Source organism: Taeniopygia guttata, chromosome 10 (genome assembly GCF_048771995.1).
Source record: "Taeniopygia guttata chromosome 10, bTaeGut7.mat, whole genome shotgun sequence".
NCBI lineage: Eukaryota > Metazoa > Chordata > Aves > Passeriformes > Estrildidae > Taeniopygia > Taeniopygia guttata.
In genome coordinates, this window is record NC_133035.1 from 19,913,389 (window position 1) to 19,935,166 (window position 21,778).

Genomic DNA, 21,778 nt, shown 5'->3' on the forward strand with positions numbered 1-21,778 from the left:
GAATGCCAGAATTCCATGGGATCCTCTGGCTGAACCCATGGAATGGCTGGTGCTGGATCTTGTAACAGCACAGGGAGAGGATTTTTCCTGCTTTTTACCAAAAATCTCTGGATTTTCCTCAGTGTCCTTCCCAGGAGAAATGAAAGCTCCGTGCCCAGTTGTTCCAAGGAAATAAACCGGGATATTTATTTGTGGAATGTTGATCTACACTAAATTCCAAAGGAATTTGGGATGAAATTCCAGCAAACCTCCCTCATCCCTCCTAAGCCACGTGGATTTGGAAAAGCTGGAAAAAAGCAGGAATTTCAGACTCCTCCAGGTGATTTTATTACTTTGTTTTTTTTTTTTTTTTTTTAATATCTTGTGGAAACATTCAGGAATTTGGACTAAAAATGAGAATTCCCTGGAATTTAAAAGGAATTGAATCCTGTCCCCAGTTCCCCATTGGAATCCATTCCCTGGGCAGGAAGTTTGCTTTTCCCTGGACTTGTTCTGCCTGATTTTTCACACATGTCCTACATTTCCACGGTTATTTTCCACCACGGATCATTTCCCACAGGTTGGGAATTAACTCATTTCCATCGGGTTGGGAATTAACTCGTTTCCATCAGGTTGGGAATTATGTCCAACAGGTTGGGAATTAACTCATTTCCAACAGTCTGGGGTTTAGCTCATTTCCATCAGGTTGGAAATTAACTCATTTTCCACGTGTTGGGAATTAACCCGTTTCCACAGTTTGGGATTTATTTCCAACAGGCCGGGAATTCACTTTTTTTTCTGCAGACTTGGAATTCACTCGTTCCCATTGGGATAGGAATTAACTGAGTGACTGAATCACCTCCAGGAAGGCACACAGGGAAGAACTGGCCCTTAAAACGGTCTGAATTCCACCGTTTTTCTTGAAATATTGGAATTAAACCGATAAAAAGGGGGAAAAAACCGCGGAAAAAGCGGGATCGGCCGGGAGCGGGATTCGAACCCGCATTCCCCACCAGCAGGGGGCGTCGCCATGGTGACGGCGCCGTGCGTGGTGACGTCATCGGGGCGGTGCGCGCTGATTGGCCGGATTTGAATCGCGGCGGGCGCGCGCGCGGCCGGTGCCGTCAGCCCCGGGCCCTGTCGCGACAGCAGCGAGAGGCCGCGACATGAAGGCGGCGTGAGTGGCTCGGCAGCCCCGGGCGGGGACGGGCGGGGACGGGCGGGCTGGGGAAGGGGGGCTCGGGGCTGTCCTGCGTGGCTGCCCGCAGCTCCCGGTGCTCCGGGCGTTGCCGTTGCTCCTGCAGCTCCCGGTGCTCCCGGTGCCCGCCGGTGCTGCCGGTGATCCCGGTGTTTCTGCAGCTCCCGGTGCTGCCGGTGATCCCGGTGCTCCCGCAGCTCTCCGGTGCTTCTTCAGCTGCCGGTGCTCCCGGTGCCCTCCGGTGCTCTCGGTGCCTCCCGGTGCCATCCGGTGCTGCCGGTGATCCCGGTGCTCCCGCAGCCCCCGGTGCTCCCGCAGCCCCCGGTACCCTCCGGTGCTGCCGGTGCTCCCGGTGCTCCCGGTGCCCTCCGGTGCTGCCGGTGCCCTCCGGTGTCTCGGCTCCGCCGTTCCCGGTGTCCCCTGACGCTCTCTCTCTCCCCTCGCAGGGCCAGGACGCCGCGGAGGCCGCGGAAAGCCACGAACCCCACGCAGAAGGACCCGGTGGGGGTGAGTGAGCGCCGGGACGGTCCCGAGATCCCGATCCCCGCACCCAGAAATTCCCGGTTTTACTGCCGGGATGGTCCCGAGATCCCGATCCCCGCACCCAGAAATTCCCGGTTTTAATGCCGGGATCGTCCCGAGATCCCGATCCCCGCACCCAGAAATTCCCGGTTTTAATGCCGGGCTTCATTCCCAGGTGTACAGCTGGGTTGATTCCCGATACATTCCCGGTTTTCCCCGTTTTCCCCGGTGTACTCCCGGGTTGGTTCTCGGTTGATTCCCATTTTTTCCTGGTTTATTCCTGTTTTCCCAGGTGTACAGCCGGGTTGATTCCTGGTTCATTCCCGGTTGATTCCCGGTAATTCCCGGTTTATTCCCATTTTCCCAGGTGTACAGCTGGGTTGATTCCCAGTTCATTCCCGGTTCATTCCCGGTTTATTCCCGTTTTCCAGGTGTACAGCTGGGTTGATTCCCGGTAATTCCCGTTTTTCCTCACTCTCCCAGGTTTACAGCCGGGTTCATTCCCGGTTGATTCCCGTTTTTCCCCATTTTCCCAGGTGTACAGCTGGATTGATTCCTGGTTCATTCCCGGTTCATTCCCGGTTGATTCCTGGTTTATTCCCGTTTTTCCCTGTTTTCCCAGGTGTACAGCCGGGTTGAATCCCGGTCCATTCCCGGTTTATTCCCGTTTTCCCAGGTGTACTGCCCGGTTCATTCCCGGTTCATTCCCAGTTCATTCCCATTTTCCCAGATGTACAGCTGGGTTTATTCCCGGTTCATTCCCGGTAATTCCCGTTTTTCCCCCTTTTCCCAGGTGTACTGCCGCGTGCGGCCGCTCAGCCGGGCCGACCAGGAATGCTGCATCGAGGTCATCAGCGGCACCGCGGTGCAGATCCACCCTCCCGAGGGCTACCGAATCTTCCGCAACGGCGAGTACCGAGAGGTAACGCATTCCCGCCGGGAATCCCCCTGGAATTCCCGCCCCGCCTCTGGAAGTGGCCTCGGAGCAGCCTGGCTTAGCGGGAGCTCTCCCTGCCCTTGGCAGTGGGGTTGGATTTAAGGTCCCTTCCCACCCAAAGTTCTGGAATTCCATGAATTCCATCCAGCTCCTCCTCTCCCAAGTTTTCCCATGATTTGTGGCACTTGCAGAGTGCAAAATCCCGAGGTTTTCCACCCCAAAAATCCATCTAGGACAAAAAAACATCACTTCCCGATCCGTCAAATCCATGGGAAGGACCTTAAAGCTCATGGCATTCCATGGGAATCCATCATCCCAGACTGCTCCAACCTGGCCTTGGACATCCCAGGGAAAAGGAATCCACAGCTTCTCCCGGTGGGAATCTTAGATGGGATGTGGAATAATTTGTTTGCAATTTCAGCTGGAAAATTCCTGTGGGAAGGGCATTAAGGGGTTTTCAAAGGTTTAAATAGAACAGGCAAAGCTTAATTAATGGAATGTTAATTTAATTAAGCAAGGTTTTGTTCAGAAATTTGGAATTCAGGTATTGCCCTAAGGAAGAGTTTTGGTGGAAAGACAACCATCAAAAATTAAAATATGTTTTGAAATTTATTAAAATAATCCATTAAAAAATAAAACCAGCTTGAAATTTAGGACTGAAAACTGAGGCTGGACTGGAAAAAGGTCCAAAATAAACAAAATTCCATGAGGGAACAACTCCACTTTGGCCACGGTGGATGTTCCTTTGCTTGGATTCCGGGGGAAACTGAAAGGAAATTCCAGTTTTTGCTGTGCTTTGGGAATTCTCTGCTCCATGGGCCACTCCAGGCCGTGGAGCTGGAATTCCAGGCTGGTTTTCCCTGTTTTGGCAGACCCAGTATTCCTTCAAGGAGGTGTTTGGCACGCTGGTGGCGCAGAAGGAGCTCTTTGACGTGGTGGCCAAACCTCTGGTGGAGGATCTGATCCGGGGCAAGAACGGTGAGCAGAGCTCTTCCCATGTCCCCATTCCCAGGATTTCGGTGCTCCCAGGGTTTGGGTGGAATTGTGGCTCAGATCCTCACAGCTCACCCCGGAAGCTCTTCCTGGAATGGGAATCCTGGGATGGTTTGGGTGGGAATGGGTGATCCCATGCCATGGAAGTGTTGTTGGAGCAGCCTGGCTTAGCAGGAGGTGTCCCTGCCTTTGGAATTCCATGAATTACGCATCCAAATCCTTCTCCCTGCTCTCCCAAGTTTTCCCGTGGTTTGTGGGAGTTGCAAATTGCGAAATCAGCATTTTGGGCTTTTAGCAAAGCACGTTTTGAACTCCCAAAAAAAAAGCAACAAATGGCAAAAAAAGCATCACTTCCTAAATCATCAAATCGATGGGAAGGACATTAAAGCTCTTCCCATTCCATGGGCAGGGAAACCTTCCAGTATCCCAGGGTGCTCCAAGCCCCATCCAGTCTGGAATATTCCAGGGATGGCAGAACCAGTGCCAGGGCTGGTTTGTGGCTCTTGGAGAGGATGATGGATGTTCCCAGCCCTGACCACCAGCCAGAGCTGCCAGCACTTTGGAATTTTTGGAATGGGTTGGTGTGACAGACACATTCTTCTCCCTCTCAGGATTTTTTCATAGAGGAGCACAGAGAGAAGAAAGAGAAAACAATTTCTATTTCTGCTCCTTGTTTTTCCCATGTGGAATGTGTTTGGAGAATTGTTTACCTGGGGTGATGCTTGGTTGGATTCTGGTGAGGATTGTTTGAGCTGGTGGCCAATCCAACCCACTGGGGCTGGGCTCTCAGAGGGTCACAAATTGTGAGTGAGTTAGATTTGGGAGTTAGAAAAAGCAGGTTTGTAGTTTTAGTATCTCCTTTAAATAGTGTATTAATGTATTTTAGTATAGCTATAATAAAGAAATCATTCAGCCTTCTGGACCGAGTCAGATATCAGCATTTCTGCCCAGTGGGTTCACCTGCATTTCCAACAGGTTGGTTTTGTTTTCCCAGCCCCGCTGATCCCTCCCTTTTCCCTGCATTCCCAGGTCTCCTGTTCACCTACGGAGTGACGGGCAGTGGGAAGACCCACACCATGACAGGATCTCCTGGGGACGGGGGGCTCCTGCCCCGCTGCCTGGCCATGATCTTCAACAGCATCGGCCCCTTCCAGGCCAAGAGATTCGTGAGTGGCTCCCCTGATCCTCCCCACAGCCCCAATTCCGTGGATTTCTGCTCCAAACCTGACACTGGAGGGCTTGGAAGAGAAAAAAAAAAAAACAACAATGCCAAGGGCCTTGTTCCAAAAGGATTTGAATTTCTGGGAATGCTTTTAAAGCATTCAGTGGTTTGGTGCTCATTGCCCAAGGCCATCCTAGGAAAAAATCTGTTAAAAACACATGGGAAGGAATCCAGGCAGGAATATTTCAGTATGGATGGCCAAGGTGTTCCCTTCATCGTTAAGAGGAGTGATTAATAAGCATATCTTTAATTAATTAGGCAGTTGTATCCCTCTGAAATTCCCAATCTATTCCTGCTGTTCTAACAGGTGATTTCAACATGGAAGAAGCCATTCCATGGCTTTTTTTTTCCCCCCTGGAAACAGTGGAAAACACTGGTTTGGTGCTCTATATTCCATATTATTCTACTTCATTTTAGTAATTCCCATAAAACCAAAAATTAATTGTCTCCTCATGAAATTAGGGATGTTTTTCCAAAGGTGTGCACTTGTGGTTCCTAAAATATACTGAAATAATCCTGGAATTCTCATCCTTGGGAGCATTTCTAAAACATTATTTTGCAAATTGTTCTTGTCAGATCTTGCTGGGTCGGAGTGCTTTTGAGTGGCATGGTATTAATAAATTAATAGCAGCCTAATCAGACGAATTAATTAATCAAATAATGCTTTGTTGGCCAGCACCTGGATGTTGGAATGGATGAAATTCCTGGTTTTTCCCTCAGGTTTTCAAGCTGGATGACAAAAATGGGGTGGATGTGCAGAGCGAGGTGGAGGCTCTGCTGGAACGTCAGAGGAGAGAGGCGCTGCCCACCCCAAAAACTCCAGCTGGGAAGTGAGTGACTCTGGGAATAGCAGAGGGAATTTATTCCCTAGAAATGGCATTTAACTTCTCTTGGGCTCTTCCCTTGAAGAAATGGAGGAAAAATTGGGAAAAAAATTGGCAAATATTTAATTAATGAGGTAGTTGTATCCTACTGGAATTCCCAATCTATTCCTGCTGTTCTAACAAGAGATTTCAGCTTGGAGGAAGCTTTTCTCCCCTCAGAATTTTGGGGCTTTTCCCCCCTCAGAATTTTGGGGCTTTTCCCCCCTCAGAACTTTGGACCTTTTCCCCCTGAGAATTTCTGGACCTTTTCCCCCCTCAGAATTTTTGGACCTTTTCCCCCTTAGAATTTTCAGACATTTTCCCCCTCAGAATTTGGGACATTTTCCCCCTCAGAATTTGGGACATTTTCCCCCTCAGAATTTGGGACATTTTCCCCCTCAGAATTTGGGACATTTTCCCCCTCAGAATTTGGGACATTTTCCCCCTCAGAATTTGGGACATTTTCCCCCTCAGAATTTGGGACATTTTTTCCCTTCAGAATTTTCAGACATTTTCCCCCTCAGAATTTTTGGACATTATTCCCCCTCAGAATTTTTGGACATTTCCCCCCCTCAGAATTTTGATCTTTTCCCCCCAGAATTTGAAAGGGATCTTCAAGTTGATATTGTCCCATGGGCAGGGTCATTAATAATAATAATTAGTAAAATATTAACAGGAAATGAGTGTGTTTGAGCAGTTCTGTAGGTGAGCAGGGTTAGACTCAGCCTATTTCTTGTACCTATTTAGCCAGAACTAAAACCCCGTGGCGCTGAGTAAGAATCCAGCTCTGTGAAGCCTCACCAGCAAATTCCACAGAATTTCCTCAGCTGGATCATGGAATTCCCACCGTGGAATTCCCTCAGTTTGATCATGGAATCTCCACCATGGAATTCCAACCATGGAAGTTCCTCAGCTGGATCATGGAATTTCCACAGTGGAATTCCCTCAGTTTGATCATGGAATTTCCACCATGGAATTCCCTCAGCTGGATCATGGAATTTCTATCATGGAATTTCCACCATGGAATTCCCTCAGTTGGATCGTGGAATTCCAACCTTGGGAATTCCCTCAGTTGGATCATGGAATTCCAGCTTTGGGAATTCCCTCAGTTCCAACCATGGGCGTTTCTCAGTTGGATCATGGTATTCCCTCAGTTGGATCCTGGAATTCCCACCATGGAATTCCCTCAGTTGGATCATGGAATTCCAACCTTGGGAATTCCCTCAGTTGGATCATGGAATTCCCACCATGGAATTCCCTCAGTTGGATCATGGAATTCCAACTCCTGGCCCTGCACAGGACCCCCCCAGAATTTGGGAATTTTGCTGAATATATCGCGCGTTTGGCCACCCAACCCCACAAATCTGCACCGAGCCGCCCCCGGCGCGTTCTGGCTGCCGGGAATTCCATCCCCAGTCCCTCCATTTTCCTCAGGAGGCAGCTGGATCCCGAATTTGCCGACATGATCGACGTGCAGGATCACTGCCGGGTGGAGGAGGTGGACGAGGACAACGTCTACGGCGTCTTCGTGTCCTACATCGAGATCTACAACAACTACATCTACGACCTGCTGGAGGAGGCTCCCTGTGACTCCATCAAACCCAAGTGAGTTGGGAAATCCGGGATTTTCCCAGGCTGGGCTTGGGAATCGATGCCAAGCCGCTGGAAGAGGTTTGGGATGAGAGCAATGGCTGTTGTCCTGTTCCGACATCCACCATCTGCTTTGAGCCCACCAAACCCAAGGGAGTTTGGGAATTCCCGTATTCCCAGTCCTGGGAGGCTTTTGTAGGATCCTCCACCCTGGTTTTTTCGTTCTAACCATAGGGAGTTTGGCTCGTAATTCCTGGGAATCACTGTTAAGAACACATGGAAAGGATTCCAGCCAGGAATGTTTCAGTACTGATGGCCAAGGTGCTCCCTTCCTTGTTAGGCTGGGTGATTAGTAAGCAAATATTTAAATAATTGGGCAGTTGTATCCCACTTAAATTCCCAACCTATTCTAACAGGTGATTTCAACTTGGAGCAAGACATTCCATCGCTTTTTTTTCCTTGGAAAAAGTGGAAAACACTGGTTTGGTGCTCCATATTATTCCACTTGATATCAGTAATTCCCATAAAACCAGAAACTGGGGATATTTTTTCCAAAGGTGTGCACTTGTGATGTCTAAAATCAATAGGAAAAGTCGGCAAATTCCACTTGGAATCCATGGATTGAAATTCCAACTCCATTAAAGGAGCCCCTCAGTCCTGTGTTAATTAGGGATTGGTTGATTAACAAGGACTAACAAGGGCAAAGCAAATTGGGAGCTGTCTCCAGGGTCCTCATTCCAGAAGGGTTTGAAACTGTGGGAATGCTTTTAAACCATTCAGTGTTTATACAATGAATGGTTTAAAAGCATTTTAAAATAAAATGGCTTTTTAAACATTAAAATTTTAAACACTAAAATAAAATCTAAAAAAACTTTAAAAATTAAAAGCTGTTTATTCCCAAAGCCCACCCTAAAAAAAAAAAAAAAAAAAATCTGGGATGATTTCTCCCTCTGAAAGCTGCAGCATGGAAAGATTTGAGGCAGAAATCAAAGATTTAATATTTTTCCCCGTTTTTTTGGTAGGTGGAACAATTGCAACACTCCTGTGAGAAATGGAGACTTTGTGTATGTGTCCAATGTCTTATTCCCATTATTCCAGTGCTGTTTTCCTTGAGTAGAAGCGGAAATTCCCTGCCTTTCCTTGCTTTCCTAGGACAACTAGGATGCTGTCCTTGCTTCTGTGTGCTTGTAGAAAAGCAATAGCTGCCACCAAAGCAATTAATTGCAATTAAATAGCTGCTAATTAGAACGGTAGCTGGAGTGTCACTAATCCTGGCTGTGTGTCCATGTCCTGTATTCCCTCTTCCATCTTTTAAATGGATAATTGACCTTTTCCCTCTGAATTTTTGATGTTTTCCCCTCAGAATTTTGACCTTTTCTCCCTGCATTTTAACCATTTTTCCCTCAGAATTTCGGATGATTTTCCCTCTGCATTTTTGAACGTTTTCCTTCAGATGTGTGACATTTTCCTTCCAAATTCTGAGTTTTCCTTCTGAATTTTGTCCATTTTCCTCTCATAATTTTTGACCTTTTCCCCTCAGAATTTGACCTTTTCCCCCTGAATTTTAACCTTTTTTCCCTCAGAATTTTGGATGATTTTCCCCTCGGAATTTTGACCTTTTCCTCCTGAATTTTGACATTTTCCCCTCAGACTTGTGACATTTTCCCTCAAAATTCTGAATTTCTTCCCTCGGAATTTTTTGGCATTTTTCCCTCGGAATTTTTTGGCATTTTTCCCTCAGAATTTTTGGGCATTTTCCCCTCAGAATTTTTGAGCATTTTCCCCTCAGAATTTTTGAGCATTTTCCCCTCAGAATTTTTGAGCATTTTCCCCTCAGAATTTTTGGACATTTTCCCCTCAGAATTTTTGGACATTATCCCCTCAGAATTTTTGAGCATTTTTCCCTCAGAATTTTTGGACATTTTCCCCTCAGACTTGTGACATTTTTCCCTGCAAATTCTGAATTTTTTCCCTCCGAGTTTTGGCCTTTTCCTGCTGAATTTTGCCCTCCAAGAAAATCTGCATGGCAGGAAGCTGCACAGAGAATTCTTCTCCAGTGGAATTTACTTATTTTCCCTCTTTCCCACCATCCCAAAGACCTCCCCAGTCCAAAATCCTTCGGGAAGACCAGAACCACAACATGTACGTGATGGGCTGCACCGAAGTGGAGGTCAAATCCACAGAGGAAGCTTTTGAAGTCTTTTGGAGAGGTAAAAATCTTGGAATTAATTCGGGGCTGATCCCACATCCCAGCACCTTAAACGTTATTCACGAGCGAGGAAATTCCGCTGGATCGGCTCCATCCTTGGGATGGAGCATCCACAGCTTCTCCGGGCATTTAGGGCCTCCCCATTCCCAACCCTTCCCAATATCCTCACACCCTGATGCTGGAGGAGGTGGGAATGGTGGGGAAGCAGCAGGATTTTTGGGAATTTGGGGTGTTTGAGCAGGGCAGAAGAAGCGGCGCATCGCCAACACGCAGCTGAACCGGGAATCCAGCCGATCCCACTCCGTGTTCATCATCAAACTGGCACAGGCTCCTCTGGATGCTGATGGGGACAACGTGCTCCAGGTGAGCTCCAGGGAATTCCAGGAGAATTCCAGAAGAATTTAATGGAATCTACCTTGGAAACAGCTCCCCGTGCCTCAAGTTTGGAGGTGACAGAGTTAATCATAAAGCTCGGTGTTAAAACAGAGGGTGGAGCTGCTGATTCCTTTGGTTTTCACTTCTTCCTTTCTTTGGGAATCTCAAATTTGGGAATTGGAATGATCCAACAGCTTTCAATGCTGCGGCCCAAGGCAGAAGGGATCTGCCAAACCTCCCAAAAACAGCTTTTGGCTGTCCTCACCCCTCTGGGCTCATATCCGACACATTCTTTGGAAGGGGGTTTTGGGATGAGGTGTCCCCCAGCCCTTCAGAGGGAATCTGGAGGGATCCAGGATTTCTTCTGTGTCCCAGGAAAAGGAGCAGATCACCCTGAGCCAGCTGTCCCTGGTGGATCTGGCGGGAAGTGAGAGAACCAACAGGACCAAAGCCGAGGGGAACAGGCTACGGGAGGCAGGTAGGAACCCCCCGGAGCACCCTGCTAATTAACCCTGCTAATTAAGATCCTGCTAATCCTGTCTCCTAGGGAAGAATCCCAGGAATTCTTGAAGCACTCTGTTAGGATCAGTTAGGATTTGATGACCTCAAATTGTGTTTGGAAACCACAAGTTTGCTGCAGCACTTCTGCCACTTCAGTTAATTAGAGCAGTTATTAACAAATATTGTTAATTAGGCAATTTATTCTTCTGACTAATCTGGGAACGTGATCCAAGGCCTGCTCATGGAGTGATTTTTTTCCTTGTGTTTGCTTTTTTTAGGGAATATCAACCAGTCATTGATGACATTGAGGACATGCATTGAGGTTCTGCGGGAAAACCAATTGTACGGAACAAACAAGGTGGGCAACCCTTCCCTAATTATCCTTGGATTTCATCACCTGGATAAGGAAAACTCAGGGGATTTTCCCTGGCCTTTATTCCCAGATGGTTCCATACAGAGATTCCAAACTGACTCATCTCTTCAAGAACTATTTCGATGGGGAAGGGAAAGTTCGGATGATCGTGTGTGTGAATCCCAAGGCTGAGGACTATGAGGAAAGCCTGGTAAATTCCCTTTTTCCATCCCCTCCTGCTCTTCTTTTCCTGTTTTTCCCTGGATTCTTGTACTCCAAGAGATATAAGGAATTATAATTGTTGTTTGAGTGCTTCAGTTTTGTGGGATAAATCTGCTCTCCAAGTCCTAGTTTTACTGTTCATATTACATCTGCTCCTTGCTTGGAAAGCGGGAAAGGTTTTCCTTCCTCACAGAATTCTTGGTAAATCCCCTTTTTCCATTCCCTCCTGCTTTTCTTTTTGTGTTTTTCCCTGGATTTTTATACTCCAAGAGATGTAAAGAATTATAATTGATATTTGACCACATCAATTATAATTTTGTGGGCTACATCTGCTCTCCAAGTCCTGTTTTTGCTATTCATATTACATCTGCTCCTTGCTTGGGAAGCGGGAAAGGTTTTCCTTCCTCACAGAATTCCACGGAGCCACATTTGGCCGTTTAATCCCTCCTATTCCAAGAATTCCAGCTGTCTCTGCCCAAGCTTTTGTGGCACCTTGTGGGGATGTTTCTGGAAGATCCCAAACCGTAGCTGCTTGTGATTCCAGCCGGATAATTCCTCCTTTCCCGCTTCAGTGCCTCTGCCCCGCTCCCAACCCCAGCTCCCGGTGCTCCTGGTGTTTTTTCCTTGTTTTCTTGCAGCAAGTGATGCGTTTTGCAGAGATGACCCAGGAGGTGGAGGTGGCCAGGCCCCTGGACAGGCCCCTGTGCGGGCTGACCCCGGGGCGGCGCCTCCGGAACCAGGCGTTCCGAGAGGAGCTGTCCCGAAAGCTGGAGCTCAGGGGCGGCCCTGTGGGATCAGGTGAGGGAATTCCGCTCTGGGAATCTTCACCTGGGAAAGGGAAGGATTCAGGGAATATTTAGAGAGCCTTCCAAGGTTCAAAGGGGCTCCAGAAGGGATTGGGATAAGGGATGGAGGGACATCGCACAGGGAATGGATTCAAATTGGAAAATGGGAAGTTTGGGTGGGATCTTGGGGAAGATTTTTTGGCTGTGAGGGTGAGGAGGAGCTGGGATGGAATTCCCAGAGAAGCTGTGGCTGCCCCTGGATCTCTGGAAGTGTCCAAGACCAGGTTGGAAGGTGGAATGATGAGAGGTGTCCTTGCCCATGGAACAGGATCACTTTGAGGTCCTTTCCAGCCCAAACCATTCCATGATTCCAGCAGTTTTTCTGTTAGGAATTAAAGGCTGGGAATTAAATTTTAAATCAATTCCACTGAGCCATAACTGTACCAGGCTGAACCTCAGTGCCCTGGGAGCTGCTGCTCTTCCCTCTTCAGTATCCCTGTGGAAGTTTCCAAGGAATTCCACGGGATTGGGATGAATCCATGGCCCCAGTATTGCAGCTCCTGACAGGAAATCGTGCCAAGGAAACTGGGATGTTCCTGGATGTTCAGAACCTGCTTTTAGTAAAACAAGGAATTGAGGATGTCACATTTAATCCTTTGCCATCCATCCTCTCTTTGGAAACCCATAGATCCCATCAATCATCCCCAGTTTTCCACGGTCCTGCCTCTTTCCCTTTGGAATTTTCCCATCCTGCTGACGGATTTTCCATCCTGCAGGACCGGAGGAGCCATCTCCTGCTGAGCTGTTCTTCCAGAGCTTCCCTCCCCTGCCTTCCTGCGAGCTCCTGGATATCAACGACGACCAAACCCTCCCAAAACTGATCGAGGCCCTGGAGCAGCGCCACAAAATGAGGCAGATGCTGGCTGAGGAATTTGCCAAAAACGGTAGGAATTTTCCCCAAATTGGAACATCAGGGCAAAACTCAGATTTGGTGCCCTTATTATTCCTCAAAGGATCACCCTTGTCCCAGTTTTCTTGTTTAGATTGTTTTTTTTTTTGAGGAACTTTAGGGTTTAAATCTGTTGGGAAAAACAGAGGTTTGGATATTCTGGGAATAAGGGAGAAAATTAAAGAAAAAATATTAAATATACCGTTTTTCTTCCAGTTCATGCCTTTAAAACAATGCTGCAAGAATTTGATTCCAGTGTTGCATCCAAGGAAAATTATATCCAAGGAAAACTGGCTGAGAAGGAGAAAACCATAACAGGGCAGAGGACGGAGCTGGAACGGCTGGAGAAGAAGATTAAAACCTTGGAGTACAAGGTTAGCTGGGTCATTTTGGAGCACAAATCCCATTTTTTTTTTAAATGGATCGTTTGGCAAATTCCTTGCCATCGGGAATAAATATTTTGGGGGAAACTTCTACTGAAAATTTGTTGGCTTTTTTACAAGGTGAGGTTTTTAAAACAGCAGAACGAGCGATTTAGAACTGAAAATTGAGATTTCCTGGGAAATACAGGCAGGAATTGCTGGATTAGAAGGTCGTGTTCCCACCCAAATCCTTCCTCTCCTCCTGCAGATTGAGATTTTGGAGAAGACAGCCACGATTTACGAGGAGGACAAGAGGAACCTGCAGCAGGAGCTGGAGAGCAAGAGCCAGAAGCTGCAGCGGCAGGCGTCGGACAAGAGGAGGCTGGAGGCCAGGCTGCAGGGAATGGTGGCTGAGACCTCCCTCAAGTGGGAGAAGGAATGTGTGAGTGCAGGAATGGGGGAAAACGGGATCAAGTTAGCGGGGATTTGGGGATTTGGGGTGTGGGATGCTCTTAAGGAGGGATTTGTTGGTCTGGTTGGTTTTTCTGGGGATTCTGGGGAAGGGGAAAGGAATTGAAGAGAAGGGAAAGAAGGAAAGGAAAGGTGTTGAAAAGAAGGGAAAGAAGGAAAGGAAAGAGATATGGGATATTTAAGAGAAGGGAAAGAAGGAAAGAAAAGAGATATGGGATATTTAAGAGAAGGGAAAGAAGGAAAGGAAAGAGATATGGGATATTTAAGAGAAGGGAAAGAAGGAAAGGAAAGAGATATGGGATATTTAAGAGAAGGGAAAGGAAGGGAAAGGAAAGGAAAGGAAAGGAAAGGAAAGGAAAGGAAAGGAAAGGAAAGGAAAGGAAAGGAAAGGAAAGGAAAGGAAAGGAAAGGAAAGGAAAGGAAAGGAAAGGAAAGGAAAGGAAAGGATGGGATGTTGGGCTCTGCTTCCAGGGAACAAGGACAGGAGGAGAGAGAACAGCCTCAGGCTGTGCCAGGGCAAGCTCAGGGTGGATCCTGGGAAAATTCCCTTATGGAAAGGGTTGTAAACATTGGAACTGCCCAGGGAGGTTTGGGATCCCCATCCCTGGAGGTATCCAAGGAACACCTGGATGTGGCACTCAGGGCTCCAGGCTGGGTTCAGACTCATCTTGGCCTCGCTGATCCTGGCAGCTTTTCCAGCCTCAGCAATTCCATGTTTTCCACTGCGTTCCCTGTCCCTGCAGGAGCGGCGGGTGGCAGCCAAGCAGCTGGAGATGCAGAACAAGCTGTGGGTGAAGGATGAGAAGCTGAAGCAGCTCAAGGCCATCGTCACCGAGCCCAGAGCCGAGAGGCCAGAGAGGCCATCCCGGGAAAGGGAGCGGGAAAAGGCTCTCCCGAGATCCGTGTCGCCTTCCCCTGCGCCCGTGAGTCACTCCCAAACCTGCTGGAATGAGGAAACAGCGTTTTTAGGGATGAAACTCAGGGATTTTAGTCATTAGTAGCCCCCAAGCACAGAGTTGGAGCAGCTTGCTTTGAGTTCCTTGTCTGCTGTTTGTTCTTCATCCATTCTCCCACCTCCTGATATCCGCAGGATTAAAAATCCCTGGATTTTTCTGTCCCTGTTTGCTTGGAGTCTCCTGTATTTCACTGCTCTCTCCCTTTTCCAGAGATCTGAGCTTTCAGCCCAGAGTTGGAGCAGCTTGACTTCCTTTAATTCTGTTTGTTCTCCATCCCCTTTCCCACCTCCTGATATCCATAGGAGCAGGAAATCCCTGGATCTGTCTGTCCCTGTGTCTCACTGATGTTTCCCTTCTTCCCAGAGCTGGGATGTCCCTGCTGAAGTTTGAGCCCCGAGTTGGAGCACCTTGAATTCCTTATCTTGTCTGTTCATTGTTTATCCATTCTCCCACCTCCTGATATCCATAGGAGCAGGAAATCCCTGGATCTGTCTGTCCCTGCATGGCATCCCTGTTTGATTTCTCAACACCTCACTGACGTTTCCCTTCTCTCCAGAGCTGTGGTGACCCCGCTGAGCTTGGGGACAGAGTTGGAGCAGCTTGAATTCTCTGTGTCCTGTTTGTTCTTCATCCATTCTCCCACCTCCTGATATCCACAGGAACTGGAAATCCCTGGATTTGTCCCTGTCTGATCCCTCCTGTGTCTCCCTGCTCTCTCCCCTCTTCCCAGCGCTGTGACATCCCTTCTGAAGTTTGAGCCCTGAGTTGGAGCAGCTTGAATTCCTTGTTCCCCTGTTCTTCATCCATTCTCCCACCTCCTGCTATCCACAGGAACGGGGAATCCCTGGATTTGTCTGTCCCTTTGTTTGCTTGGAGTCTCCCGTGTCTCACTGCTCTCTCCCTTCTCCCCAGAGCTGTGGTGACCCCGCTGAGCTCGGGGACAGCCGGGCGGCCCCGCGGGCGCCCAGGCGCTCCAACTCTTGCGGCAGCATCTCTGTGGCCTCCTGCGTGCTGGAGTGGGAGCAGAGGGGCCCTTCCTGCGAGCCAGCCAGCATTCCCAAAGCCAGGAATAAAGCGGGAGCGGAGCCGGGCTCGGCCTGGCCCAGCCCTGCCAGGAGGAGAGGGATGTGCTGGAGCCGAGTGCTGGAAGTGCCCAGGGATAGAGAGGAGCTAGAGCAGGAAGAGGATCCGTCCTGCAGGGTTAGTCCTGGCCCAGTGGGGCTGAGCCTGGCTTAAAGGTTCTCTGTCCTCGAGCCCATCGTAGAGTAGAGCTGTTCCTAATGTGTCCTGCTGGTCCCAGACTGAGCCTGGCTGCTCTCGTCGCCCTCTTGGTGTTTGGAGCTTCCTTGGAAGTTGAGAATTCCCACTTTTAGGGAGCTCGGAGGTGGCCACACTCTGCTCTAGCCATGGGTGTCCTCATGTTTCTCCCGGCGTGTTTCCCTCTTCCCGGTGTTTCCCTTTTCCTTTCCCTCTCCCTCGTGTCTCCTCCAATCCCTCCTGCAATTTCCCAGCTTCCAAGGTGCTTCTGGGAGCTTGTCCTGCCTGGAAGCATCCTTTGGATAAACCTCTTGTGTGCCTCAGCTTTAACTCTCTTCCCTAATTCCCATTAAACTGGGAGCTCTGGAATTATTTGGCTCCTGATGGTGTCTTGAGGATTCAGTCCAAGAGCACTTTAGGAAAGCAGATGGGGACAATCCCTTCCTTTGTCCCCTGCTTCCTCAGTGTGGAATGCAACAGATTGGACCAAAATTCCCAAGAAATATGGCTTGACATGGAATATTCCATGGATATTCTGATGCCAAGCTCATGGTGGTGCCTTCAGGATTCAATCCAAGAGCACTTTAGGAAAACCGAGTAGGACAATCCCTTGGGCTGGTGCTGTTGGTTTGGAAATTTGGGAGGAGCTTTCCCAATCTTGAGGAAACTCAATGGAATGTGTCAGATGGGACAACACTGGGATAAAATTTCCATGAAACAGGAGCTGGCCTGGAGTATTCCATGAATAATTTGATGCCCAAAGAATAGGAGTTGGCCTGGAATGTTCCATGGATAATTCAATGCCAAGCTCTTTGTGGTGCTCTCAGGATCCAACCTAAGAACCGATCCATTGCCTTTCCCACACCCATCCCTTTCCTGTGCTCATTCCCAGTGCCCATTCCATGTTCTCATTCCCCGTTCCCATTCCAGACCACTCCAGTGGCGCCGCCGCATCCGTGGCGTTCCCGCAGCACCAGCAAGCGCTGGGTGGATCACCGGCCCCTATTCCTGCCATTCCCATTTCCCATTCCCATTTCCCATTTCCCATTGCCATTTCCCATTGCCCATTTCCCATTGCCCATTTCCCATTGCCCATTTCCCATTCCCCGTTCCCATTCCCCATTCCCCATTCCCCGTTCCCATTCCCCGTTCCCATTCCCCGTTCCCATACCCCGGTCCCATTCCCCGTTCTCATTTCCAATTCCCATTCCCCGTTCCCATTCCCTGTTCTCATTCCCCGTTCCCATTCCAGAGCGCTCCGGTGGCGCCGCTGCGGCCGCGGCGTTCCCGCAGTGCCGGCGAGCGCTGGGTGGATCACCGGCCCCTATTCCTGCCATTCCCATTTCCCATTCCCATTTCCCATTCCCCGTTCCCATTCCCCGTTCCCGTTGCCCATTCCCGTTTCCCATTCCTCATTCCCCATTCCCATTCCCCGTTCCCATTTCCAATTCCCATTCCCCGTTCTCGTTCCCCGTTCCCATTCCAGACCGCTCCGGTGGCGCCGCTGCGGCCACGGCGTTCCCGCAGCGCCGGCGAGCGCTGGGTGGATCACCTGCCCCTATTCCTGCCATTCCCATTTCCCATTCCCATTTCCCATTCCCATTTCCCATTCCCATTTCCCATTGCCCATTCCCATTGCCCATTCCCATTGCCCATTCCCATTCCCCATTGCCCATTCCCATACCCCATTCCCATGCCCCATTCCCATTCCCGTTCTCATTCCCCGTTCCCATTCCAGAGCGCTCCGGTGGCACCGTTGCGGCCGCGGCGTTCCCGCAGTGCCGGGGAGCGCTGGGTGGATCACCGGCCGCCGTCCCACGTGCCCACGGAGACGCTGCTGCAGCCGCGCGTGCCCAGGGCCATCACCGTGGACGCCCCCAGCGAGCGCGCCCTGGCCCGCTGCGACCGCTACCTGCTGACCCACCAGGAGCTCGCCTCCGACGGGGAGATCCAGACCAAGCTCATCAAGGTGACCTCGGGAATCCCGGGAATGTTGGGAGCGTTGTGCTGGAATGGCCAGAATTTTGTTTAAATTACCCAAGGAATTCCTGGATGTGGCACTCGGCGCTCCAGGCTGGGGTTGAGGTTGAGATATCCAGAGTGAACTCATCATAGTGATCTTGGGAATGGTGGGTTGGAATTGCTGGAATTTCATTTAAATAACCGAAGGAATTCCTGGATGTGGCACTCGGCACTCCAGGCTGGGAGTGAGGTTGAGATATCCAGAGTGAACTCATCATAGTGATCTTGGGAATGTTGGGAATGGTGGGTTGGAATGGCTGGAATTTCGTTTAAATAACCAAAGGAATTCCTGGATGTGGCACTCGGCGCTCCAGGCTGGGGGTGAGGTTGAGATCCAGAATCAGCTGGATCAAAGTGACCTTGGGAATGTTGGGAATATTGTGTTGGAATTGCCGAAGTTTGGTTTGGATCTTTCATGGTTAGGTCCAGAGGTTTTCCATAGAAATTCTTGGTTTGGATTTTGGTTGATGTGTGCTCAGTGTTTTCCATCAGAAATTCAGTGGGAATTTTTTCATGGAAAATGGTGGTCAGGCAGTGGAGTTGCCCAGGGAGGTTTGGAGTGCCCATCCCTTGGTAATGCCCAAGGAATTCCTGGATGTGGCACTCAGGCTGGGCGCAAGGTTGAGATCCAGACCGAGCTCATCGAAGTGACCTTGGGAATCTTGGGAATGTTGCTTTGGAATCTCTGAAATTTAGTTTGGCGTTTTCACAGCTGGGTTCCATGATTCATGAATCGCATGGTTTGTGGAATTCCATGGGTTGTGGGATTCCATGGTTTGTGAAACCCACAATTTATGGGGTTCCATGATTTTTGGGATCCCATGATCCGTGGATCCCACAATTTGTGCATTTTCCTGTGGAAAAAGGCAACAATCCATTGGCAGTGAAATGGGAGGAGCTTATTTGTGTCTGTATCTCTTTGGGCTGGAATTCTGGGATGAATCCCGGTGTTGTTCCTCTCCCAATCCCGCTTTTCCTTGTCCTTTTCCCATTCCAGGGGGATGTGTTCAAGACCAGAGGTGGGGGCCAGGCCGTGCAGTTCACGGACATTGAGACCCTCAAGCAGGAATCTCCCACCGGGTGAGTCCAGCCTCTGGAATCCTGGAATTCCCAGATTTCCAGTCGTGGTACCTTTCATTTGAGCTTTTGGAGTCCTGGAATTCCCAAAATTCCACTTGTGGAACCTTGACCTTGAGCTTTTGGAATCCTGGAATTCCCAAAATTCCAGTCGTGGTACCTTTCTTTCATCTGAGCTTCTGGAGTCCTGGAATTCCCAAGGTTCCAACGACGGAGCCTTTAATTTGAGCTTCTGGAATTGTGGAATTCCAGGTGTGTTCATGGAACCTTTTCCAGGCCAAATGATCCAATGGGAAAATCCAACTTGAATATCCCATAAACTTGGAGAAATTTATGGCTGCTGGAGCTGCTGGATCCAAGATTTATTGAGGAACACTAAAGAGGTTTTCCAGTGTTGGAATGTGGCAAATTCCATGAGGTTTGTGCTGTAATTCCACCAATTCCCGTTCCAGGCGGAAGCGCCGCTCATCGCCTCCCAATCCCGACCCCGCCGGGGACGCCGCGGACTCGGAATGGACGGATGTGGAAACCAGGGTGAGCCGGGAATGTCATCCTGGATCCTGGAATTCTGGTCTGGGTTGGGCTGGGAGGGAGCTCCAGTTCATCCCAATCCAGCCATTCCATCAGGGGCACTTCCCACTATCCCCATCTGCTCCATCCAGCCTGGCCTTGGACATTCCGGGGCGGGGGATCCGAACCCCTCTGGCTGAGGATTTGGGAATGCTGGGAGCTGGGAAGGGTGGGAAGCAGCGGATCCTGACTGTGGTTGTATTCCCAGTGTTCCGTGGCCGTGGAGATGAGGGCGGGATCGGCGCTGGGACCGGGATTCCAGCACCACGCCCAGCCCAAGTGAGTGCTCCTGGAATTCTTTCCCAACAACTTCCAAACTTCAGGAATGCTTTCCCCCCTTGACTTTGCTGCCCTTCCCACATCAGGTTTGCATTCCGAAGTGGAATATCAGGAATGGCAGCGGGAATGCCCTGATTCCCTCTCCTGCCCCTTTAACCTTTTGCTCTCATTATCCATTGGGAAGTTCCAGTTTCTCGGGATTGGGAAGTTCCAGTTTCTTGGGATTCCAGTTCCCTTTGGGAAGAAGGAATTGCGGTCGATTTCCTGCTAAAATTGCGACTGCATAATTATGGAACCACTAAGGAATCCTGGAGAATTCCCTCTTTCCCAAATTATTCATAAGGCATCCTTGGGAATTCCAGCTCCGTGCCCGGCTCGAGGAAGTGCTCCTGGAATTCTTTCCTGACAAATTCCAAAATTCAGGAGTGTTTTTCCCAACTTTACTGCCCTTCCCACTCTGGGTTTTCATTCCTGACTGGAATAGGGTTGGGAATGGGAGCGGGCATGGCCTGGATTCCTCTCCTGGACCTTCAACCTCTTGCTGACGTTATCCATTGGGAAATTCCAATTCCCTGTGGGAAGAGGGAATTGAGGAATTGGAATCCAACTTGGTTTGCTACTCCTGCCTAAAAATCCAAGGGAAACACTGGATTTTATGGAGTTTCCTTGGATTAAATGTTGGATTTTTTAGGAGCTGTGTGTGGGAACTGGGAGTGCCAAAACCTGGGAATGGGGGGGTTGGCTGCTCCCAAAATTCCTCTGGATGAATCCTGAAAGTTCTTTATGTCTCTTTCCCATTGCAGGCGCAGGAAACCCTGAATTTTTCCTGCTGGAATCCAGGATTTTCCCAGCCTGAGGAATACTCTGCTGCCACTGCTCCTCAGGAACTGCTTTGTGCTCATTCCCGGAGGTTTTTAGGGAAGCTGGGAAATGGTTCCATTGGTGATCCCAAAGAACTTCTGGATGGATCTGTCCTTTTCCATAGATTTAGGGAAATCCAAAAGGTCCCTCTGGAGTTCCAAATGGAGATGGATCATTATCAACAGTGCCAGCAGGTTTTTCCCTGGGAGGCTTTTCCAGTGTTTTCCCAGTTTTTTTCATCCCAAATCCAACTTTTCCGGTCATTCCCTCTCTTTTGGGAGACCCAACCGCTGCTATTCCGAGCTGCAGTCCAGCACTTTAAGGGTGTTTTTGGCCATTCCCGATTTTACTGGAACCAGGAAAACCTTGGGAATACGGATTTCTTCTGGCAAGGATGAATTTGGAATATTTAAGTGTGTTGCTGAGCTGCCAGAACATTCCAGAGTCACCCAAAATCCCAGGAACAGTGGGAATTCACATCCCAGCTGCTTTAGGGTGTGAGGGAATTCTGGAATGTTTTCCATATGGGAATGGGGGGGAAAGGGGATTTCCTCACGGGTAGGGTGGGAATTGGCTCTCTGTGTGTCCCTGCAAGATGTTCAATAAATCCTTTTATTCCAAACCCTCTTCCCAGTTTTCAGGGAATTCCAAGGGGAGCAGCTTCCCTGGCTTTGCAGAAAGCCGGGATCTGAGGGGCTTTTTGGGATGGTAAATCCTGGGATCTGCTTGGATCCTGAGGTGGGGTTGGGACAGTTTTACCCTCAGTTCTGCAAAGGGACTCTGGAGACATCCGGGGCCATTTTGAGGGATTGCCTCGATCCAAGGGTTTCCAACCCTTGGAAAAGCTTTTCTTCCCGAGGTTTGAGATCCTCAAATCCCAGAAGGGCTTGGATTGGGTTTGGGAGGGATTTTAAAGCTCATCCCAAGGGCAGGGACACCTCCCACTATCCCAGGGTGCTCCAAGCTGGCCTTGGATATTCCAGGCATCCAGGGGCAGCCACAGCTTCTCTGGGAATTCCATCCCAGCCAGGAATTCCTTCCCAGTATCCCACCCATCCCTGCCCTCTGGCAGTGGGAGCCATTCCCTGTGTCCTGTCCCTCCATCCCTTGTCCCCAGCCCCTCTCCAGCTCTCCTGGAGCCCCTTCAGGTGTTGGGAAGGGCTCTGAGCCCTCCCTGGATCCTTCCCTTCTCCAGGGGAACATTCCCAGGGCTCTGAGCCCTCCCT

At 49.5% G+C, this 21,778-nt stretch overlaps 1 protein-coding gene across 4 annotated transcripts; it reads left to right on the plus strand.

Annotated features, from left to right (window-relative positions):
• Positions 1 to 437: 437 nt before the first annotated feature.
• On the plus strand, positions 438 to 21,174 carry KIF23 (kinesin family member 23). Of its 4 annotated transcripts, XM_030281675.4 has the most exons (24): positions 439 to 1,156; positions 1,624 to 1,684; positions 2,493 to 2,621; positions 3,509 to 3,614; positions 4,659 to 4,795; positions 5,572 to 5,681; positions 7,149 to 7,319; positions 8,327 to 8,368; positions 9,402 to 9,514; positions 9,755 to 9,876; positions 10,264 to 10,366; positions 10,668 to 10,747; positions 10,833 to 10,952; positions 11,602 to 11,761; positions 12,525 to 12,692; positions 12,914 to 13,071; positions 13,328 to 13,501; positions 14,274 to 14,453; positions 15,399 to 15,686; positions 17,482 to 17,712; positions 18,763 to 18,845; positions 19,295 to 19,376; positions 19,621 to 19,691; positions 20,495 to 21,174. In XM_030281675.4, exons 1-24 carry the CDS (start codon positions 1,146 to 1,148, stop codon positions 20,508 to 20,510), a joined length of 2,916 nt encoding a protein of 971 aa, XP_030137535.1. In that variant the 5' UTR covers positions 439 to 1,145; the 3' UTR covers positions 20,511 to 21,174. The 4 variants fall into 4 exon arrangements, with proteins under 4 accessions (XP_030137536.1, XP_030137535.1, XP_030137537.1 ...); XM_030281676.4 differs by lacking the exon at positions 8,327 to 8,368 and having other exon boundaries at positions 438 to 1,156; XM_030281677.4 differs by lacking the exon at positions 15,399 to 15,686 and having other exon boundaries at positions 443 to 1,156.
• The last annotated feature ends 604 nt before the right edge of the window (positions 21,175 to 21,778 follow it).

Bases quoted from the DNA above. Each gene is read 5' to 3' on its own strand.
- KIF23 (XM_030281675.4), top strand. The intron at 2,622-3,508 runs GTAACGCATTCC...CTGTTTTGGCAG, and splicing joins GCAACGGCGAGTACCGAGAG to ACCCAGTATTCCTTCAAGGA. The intron at 4,796-5,571 runs GTGAGTGGCTCC...TTTTTCCCTCAG, and splicing joins CCTTCCAGGCCAAGAGATTC to GTTTTCAAGCTGGATGACAA.